Here is a 6,705-nt window from a genome sequence, read left to right on the forward strand (position 1 = left end):
GCAGAGACCATGCGGGGGCTAAACTGAGGTGTGGGATGGAGAGAAGCAGGGGGGGGAGGGCAGACCCCAGCCCTTCTGCCGCGGTCCTTGCCCAGCTGCTCCGGCTCCACGTGGGTGGATCAAGCACCTAGGAATTCCCTCTCTCGAGGGCAGCAGGACCGCGTTGCCCTTGGGGCCACCACTGCCGGACACAGCTCCAGTTCCTTCCCTGCCCTGTGGGACCCTGTGCCCTGTCTGGGCTGTCCCTTCCCAGCGCATCCCCTTGCTCCCCCTGGCCCCAGGAGCTGCCGACACAGTGGCTTTGGAGAATAAGGCACCACGCTTACCCAGAGAGAAAGATCCGGATCACAGCGTAAAATACTGCTGGATCCACATAGTCTAGGAGGAAATCAGATCATAGATGTTACTGCAGGCAAAAAGCAATTAGTTCCCTCTACATCAGCGTTTCCCGTGTGGCAGTGCTCCCCCCCGACCACAGCCGAGGTGACCTGAATCTGTGCTCCGAGAAGGACCTGGCAGGAGGGGCTGGCATGTTGCATGGTGCTGGTGCACCCTCCCTGCAGTGGACTTCCCCTGGGCAGGCTCCTTGGGGCACTGCTGTGTGCAGGACAGCATCGGTGCTCAGAGCTGCTCAGCCCGAAAACACCCCACACTTTTACCCTGGGCCCATTTGGGTGCTCAAACCCCATGTATCATCCTGGGAGCACTGAGCTTCCCCTGAATTCCTCCCACCTCCTCCCACTCCGTCTCGCAAGAGATGCTTTATGGACCAAGTGCAAGCACATTTATGCTAATGCATCCTATAAGCTAAAGCGTGCACAGTGATATGAGGACACGAGCTGCCCTCCAGCTGAAGGCTGCTGTTACCGTGCATCCGTTTCAAAGCCTTGCTCATGTCCCCGATGGCCTCTGCCAGCTCCTGCAGGGCTTTGTGCAGGGTCTCCTCATTGAGCTGCAGGATGGCATGAATGGCCTGAATAATTGCCTGTGAGAGGAGAGGAGGGAGAGCACAAAGGGTTGAGGAGGCTGGGATGTCTGCACAGCAGCTCTGGACACCCACTGCCACCCACGCCAGCTCTGCCCCTTCCCCCAGCCCATGAGCAAGTGTGCAGGGGACGGGTACACCTCATGGTTGCACACCTGTGGGTGCTTTCTAGGCGAGCAAAGAGCTACGGAGCATGGTGGTACCCTACCTTAATCCCAGGCACAGCCGCCTTCTCAACCAGGAGGGTGATGAGGATGAAGCCTCGCAGGCTCTCTCCCCCAGGCAGCGAGATGATGGTGTCCAGGTTCCTGCAGGGGCAACCGGCGGAGCGGCCGAGTGTGTGGGGGTTAAGAGGGCACTTGCTCAGGATTTCCCTGCACACCCCAGGACTTGTTGAGCCCTTGGAGCAAAACCCTCCTGGCTGCAGAGCCTCTTATCTGCACCCCAAAGATAGACGAGCTGGCACAGAGCAAAAGGGGAGAGGGGCTGCTCTGGTTTTGAGGGATCCACGACCTTCCCCATGCACTCGCTGGGCCAAAAGTCTGGCCCGTGACAGCCAGGCTCTGCGTGGACTAGAGCAGCCCACAGTTCAGCTGTGGTCATGGCACTTTGCTGTTGTTGCAGTGGCATTTGTATGCCAAAGACTGAGCTGTTTTTGTTGTGCTCGTATATCAAGAGATAGGTTCAACCTAAGCAGAGCCCTGCAGTGCTGGAGTGCTAAGCCAATTCAAACAAAACTAATACTATTAGAAAAGAAATAAGCATCTTAAATACTTACTCAATTTCCAGAGGCCTGAAGGTATTTCAGTTGTTGCCAACAAATGCACAAGAAAAGGAGAGAGAAAGAGAGACATTATAAATTGTTTCAGCAATGGACTGTGCTCTGTAGGAAACAAATGAGCTCGCTGGCCCGTGGGAAGTGCCATCCCCGGGGGGATGCTCCCAGAGGCACCTGGTTCCCCACTGGGCACCCATGTCTGCGCCCAGAGCTGCAGTGCCAGCAGCCCCAGAGAGCGCCACTCCCCCCTGCCTGGCAAGACCCTTCCCCAGACCTTCTCCATGAAACAGCCCCCAGTGATGGATTTTCAATGGTTTTTGGCAGAACAGGAGTGGTTTGGGAACCTTTTGTGTCCGTTGTGCTGGACAGGACCTGCTCAGGTTCATTGCTGTTGCCCCGACCGCAGGAAAAGCCGCGCTCGGTCTGCCCGCCTTTGCCCGTTTACCCGTTGGGGTTCTTCCTCCTCCAGTTGGCCAACACAAAGTCCGCGTGGCTGAGGATGGGGGGGAGGCCAAGGGCCTGTGAGACCTCCCAGAAGGGGACAGCGAGATTTTGGGGCAGAACCTGAAGGGCACAAAGCACAGGAGAAGACAGGGATGCTGTCAGGTTGGTGAAAGGTGCCCATCTACGGGCACCCAACCAGGCAGGAGGGGTCATGCCCCTGCTGCAGCCTCAGGAAAGGGGCTTTGCTCCCATGGGATGAGTCCCAGGGGAGCAGCATCAGCCCCCAGATCCCAAGGAGCAGGTTCACCTGCTCCACATTGCTTTTACCTTCACAGTGCCCTCCTCGCCCTCCTGCCAGAGGTAGCCCATCGTGATGAAGCTGAGCACCAGATGCGCCAAGTGCAGCTCCTTGCGCCCTTGGAGGTGCCGGGCACTCAGCTGCGGCATCTGCCAGGGAGACCCTTGGAAGCAAGGGGCACCACAGGCAATGCCAAAGGCCCCCTGCAGTGGGGGGCTGCCCTGCCAGCTAGGGAGAGACCCTCCTAGTTCCTCTCCCTCCCCTTGCCCTCTCCCCACAAACCTCCATTCCCTCCCACCCCTGCAGGCTTTGCTACTGATTTGCTGTTGGTGGCTTGTGAGCATGGACAGTAAACTGCGGGATTTTACTCAAAAAGGTGTCCTTCTCCCTTATGCTGGGATGCACGCGAGAGCAGAGCGGCCGATCCCCATGTGCCGGCGGGGTCCAGCCGGGCTGGAGGGCTCATGGAGCGCCTGGGCTCCTCGGCAGGGAGCGCGGCCGGGACGAGCCGCGGCTCTCGTGACATCTAGAGGGTTTCCCCTGCCACCGCACGCCGCGCTCCAGCCCTCGCTGCCTCAGCTGGCTGGTGCAACCTGGGATCTGCTGTAGGAATTATTTCTGTGCCAATATTAAGGCTTTGCTTTTGCATGGTATTAGTCCTGTCTGTGCAAGTCCTTGCTAAGGACATGGCTTTGCTGTTGGTTTGCTTTTCCATGCATTTTGCAGATACTGCTGTGTCAGATGAAGATCTGAGAGTGCTCCAGAGGCAGGAGAGATAACACAGGTACCTGGTGAACTTGTGAGCGGAGCTGATGACTGGCGATCAGCTGAGGCAGGTCGTGGGCAATCTCCATCCAGGGACCGTAGGGCGCTGGCAGCTCTGTCTTAGTAGAGAGAGGTGAGAGGGAGGGCTGTAAATGCACAGAGACTGGCAGCACACGGTGTCTCAAGGCTGCGTCTCTACTCTCCCCTGCAGTTCCTGAGCAGGTCAGGACTGAGGCAGGAGGAGATTTGTCCAGGGGTTAAATCTGGGATCAGCAGAGCTGGCTGTGGAGCCCTGCAAGAAGCAGGGACAGGCTCGGGGTACAGTGCAGCCCCCTCCCCTGAAGAAGAGGCCTCAGGGCTGTGCTGGGCCAGGGGAACATGTTGCCACCATCGTCCTTCACAAAATAGCGAGACGGGACCTGGAGCATCCCGGCGTGGGCAGGTGGCAGTTGAGGGGGGACAGGTCGCAGCAAACATGGCACTGCCAGCGCCAAGCCTGGGAGGAAGTCACGGGGCTTAGAGGTGATGGGTTGGTTGGGAGAGCCAGGCTGGCTGCCCCGGCCCCTGGGTGCCGGGCTTTGGGAGAGCAGAGGGGAGTGTCCTCTGCACACCCAGATTGGGTGCAGTGGGATGGCCAAAGTGGTCCCGCACCGACACATCTCTGAGGACCGGTGTGACCCTCAGGGAGTTGCTGCAAAGGCGGACAGAGCCTGTCTGTCCCTGGATGGGGAGAGTAACCCCATGCTGGGGTACAGGGGGCACTGGGACAGGAGCAGGAGGGAACAGAGGGCTTGGATATGAGCCCAGCCCTGGGTAAACTCTTCAGGCCAGCTGAGGGGCAACACCCAAACTCTCCTGCTCCAGACCCCGCTCTGGCTGTAACACAGAAGAACCGTACAGTCTGGGGAGAAAAGGGAATCAGGGGAGCAATGGCAGCCAGGTGATGCACGGAGCGGTTGGAGTGGGGCTGTGACTTGCCGCTGGGGCTGGGCAGCCCCGGGGGAGGGCTGTGCTGGACATTGCCTGGCCGGGGAGGACTGGGGGTCCTTTGCCGTCCCGCTCTGTCGCGTTTGCAAAGGTTTTCCTGGGGCTCTGGCACGGCTGCACTCATGCCTGTGGGGAAGGGAGGGGAGCGGACGCAGCCAGCCCGGGCTCCCAGCATCCATCCAGCCTTGCACATCATGCTAATGGTTTACGTCTGGTTCCCCCTCTTGTAATACCAGCCTGTGTAATTGTGACTTAATGGATGATAAACAAGTATCTGCCTGTCCCTGAGCGCTCCCACTGGGAAGTGAGCCCAGTGATAAATGGCACTGCTTTCAGCACGGGAGATCTGCAGTCTGACTGCTCTCCTCGTACGCCCTGAAATCCTGTAAAGCCAAGGCCAATGTGTGAATTGCAAAGCTCCTTCTCCTCTCCCCTGCGCCACTTGCTGCAGCTAGTTTAATCATTTTTAAAGCGAGGCGTTTGTCCTATGAAACTAAGCCAAAATAGCATGTGCCTTCCTCGTTGCTTTTTATAAATTTATAGAGTAGTGTTAAATTGAAACCCAACCAGAAAGCCGCTCACCAACCCCTCTATTTTTCTGTTCTCTGCCTCTTGTAGCACACAGACGCGGTGGCACAGCCATCTCCTACCAGAGGATCAGGAAGAAGGAAGCCGTACTCCTCGGAGAGCTGAAACTTGGTCAGTGCCAGAGGCAGCAGGGTCTCCTCCGTGCCATCGCAGGCCTCCATCGCCGGGCACTGGCCACAAAGTCGGGATATGCTCTGGCTCGGCGGAGACGCACCGGCTGCCCTGCTCCCGGTATGTGCTGAGCCAGCACCACGCACCCCGGCCACAGGAGCGTACCTTGTCCTGGGGGGAGCCAGGGCCTGGCCGCCCAATGGCCGGAGGGTCCGAGCAAACACGGTTAAAGGTTGCCGATAAGGTGTTGTCATGGAGCAAACATTGATCTCCGTCCCCATGGGGAAGGCTCAGGGAAGCTCCCTTGCCACGGGTAGAGGCTGTGAGCTGCCTCCCACCGGGGCCTCCCCTTGGAGCTGCAGGGATGCTCCAGGCTCCCCTGGGAGGTTGCATCAAAGGAGCCCAGGGTGCTTTAGGCTGGCAGCAGTGCAGGGACGCTGTCTCTGCAGCTGGGTTTCCCCAGGATCCTGGCAATGCTGAATTCAAGTCCTGTGCACTGTGCTTGATCTGCAGGAACCATGCAAGAATCGGGGACCATCCACGTCCATGTCTCGCTGGAGGCTGCAGAGCCCAGGCACACCATGAGTGCAGCACAGACCCTACACCGCGGCACGGACCTGCAGCCACCACAGGCACCAGGTATGGCCCCGGCAGGGCAGATGTGTGTTGATGGCTCTAGGAACTGCCCGCGGCTCCCGTCAGGCTGTGTGCGACACCCCCCAGGTGCCAGGGGCCCGGGGACCTCTGTCCCTGCAGGAGCGATATACGAGGCACACACATGAGGTGCTGCTGATGTATGCACTAACAATATGCCCAGTACAACCAAAATAAATTAACGGGAGCCACACCCAAAGCAGCTGCCACAGAAGTAAGCGCTGCGTGGCAGCCAGTGAAACTCCCTAATCCACCTTTTGTGTCACTTAAGGGTTTATCTGCATGTCCAGCGAACTGCCTAATGACTGAACGTGAGCTGACGTTGCCATTAAATTCCCAGTGCCAAGCAAAGTGCAGGACCGTAATGGCGGTTTTAATTGGCAGTAGTGAATGGTGTGCTGCTAGCACGCCCGCACCAGGGCACCGGTCGTGCTCTCCCCGTGGCTGCACGCACCCACCCCCCCAGGGAGGCAGAGTGGATGGTGATGCACGGAGGGTAATTAGACCTCCTTGCAATGAGGGTCTGCAGGCTTCTGACCTAATTGCGATGCACAGGAGCAGAACTCCCGGCCCATTGGGTGGTTAATGCTGGCGAGGCTCATGCCGCTGTCTGGCCAGAGATGAATGAAACGAGGCTGAAAGAGACCTCATGGCGGAGGCTGCTGTTTCCCCGTGTTTCAGTGCGGTGCTGCCTTTGTCCCCCCAGCAGATCAGTCCCCTCCCTGTGGCGGGTGCTGCTGCCATTGCAGCACAGGAAAGCGCAGGGCTGCAGCGATGCAGTGCCGGTGCTGTTTGCTCTCTGCGCCTTGGGGACCAAGGGCCCCCAAGGTGGGGGCACAACTGTGCAGGTCTTTCTTGTGGAAAGGCTGGAGGGGTGTTGTGTGCCTGGGTTTGCCAGTGCTAGGCAGGGCACCCTGAGCCCACCCCAGTGTGAGGGTGAGTGCCGTGGTTTGCCTGTCCAGGGGATGTGTGCTGCAGCCAGAGTGTGGAGGGGGCTGCCCGGCACAGGGGGGTTTCCTGGCATGACATCTGCTCTGATGAGTCAGGCTTCCTCCGCTGCCACCACCCCAGCCCATCCCTCCCGCCAGCGGGCAG

At 58.9% G+C, this 6,705-nt stretch overlaps 1 protein-coding gene across 1 annotated transcript in view; it reads right to left on the minus strand.

Moving 5' to 3' along the window:
• Positions 1-5,006, minus strand: part of IDO2 (indoleamine 2,3-dioxygenase 2) — a 7,823-nt gene extending 2,817 nt beyond the window's left edge. Inside the window, exons 1-8 of the mRNA XM_009328301.1 lie at positions 4,908-5,006; positions 3,294-3,389; positions 2,535-2,654; positions 2,209-2,327; positions 1,764-1,778; positions 1,194-1,293; positions 868-985; positions 327-378 (exon numbers count right to left, since the gene is read on the minus strand). Of these exons, the coding sequence (XP_009326576.1) occupies positions 327-378; positions 868-985; positions 1,194-1,293; positions 1,764-1,778; positions 2,209-2,327; positions 2,535-2,654; positions 3,294-3,389; positions 4,908-5,006 (719 nt within the window). The remainder of the gene's footprint in view (positions 1-326; positions 379-867; positions 986-1,193; positions 1,294-1,763; positions 1,779-2,208; positions 2,328-2,534; positions 2,655-3,293; positions 3,390-4,907) is intronic.
• Positions 5,007-6,705: the final 1,699 nt, after the last annotated feature.

The sequence above is a fragment of the Pygoscelis adeliae genome, unplaced genomic scaffold (genome assembly GCF_000699105.1).
Source record: "Pygoscelis adeliae isolate BGI_AS28 unplaced genomic scaffold, ASM69910v1 Scaffold597, whole genome shotgun sequence".
NCBI classification, from domain to species: Eukaryota; Metazoa; Chordata; class Aves; order Sphenisciformes; family Spheniscidae; genus Pygoscelis; species Pygoscelis adeliae.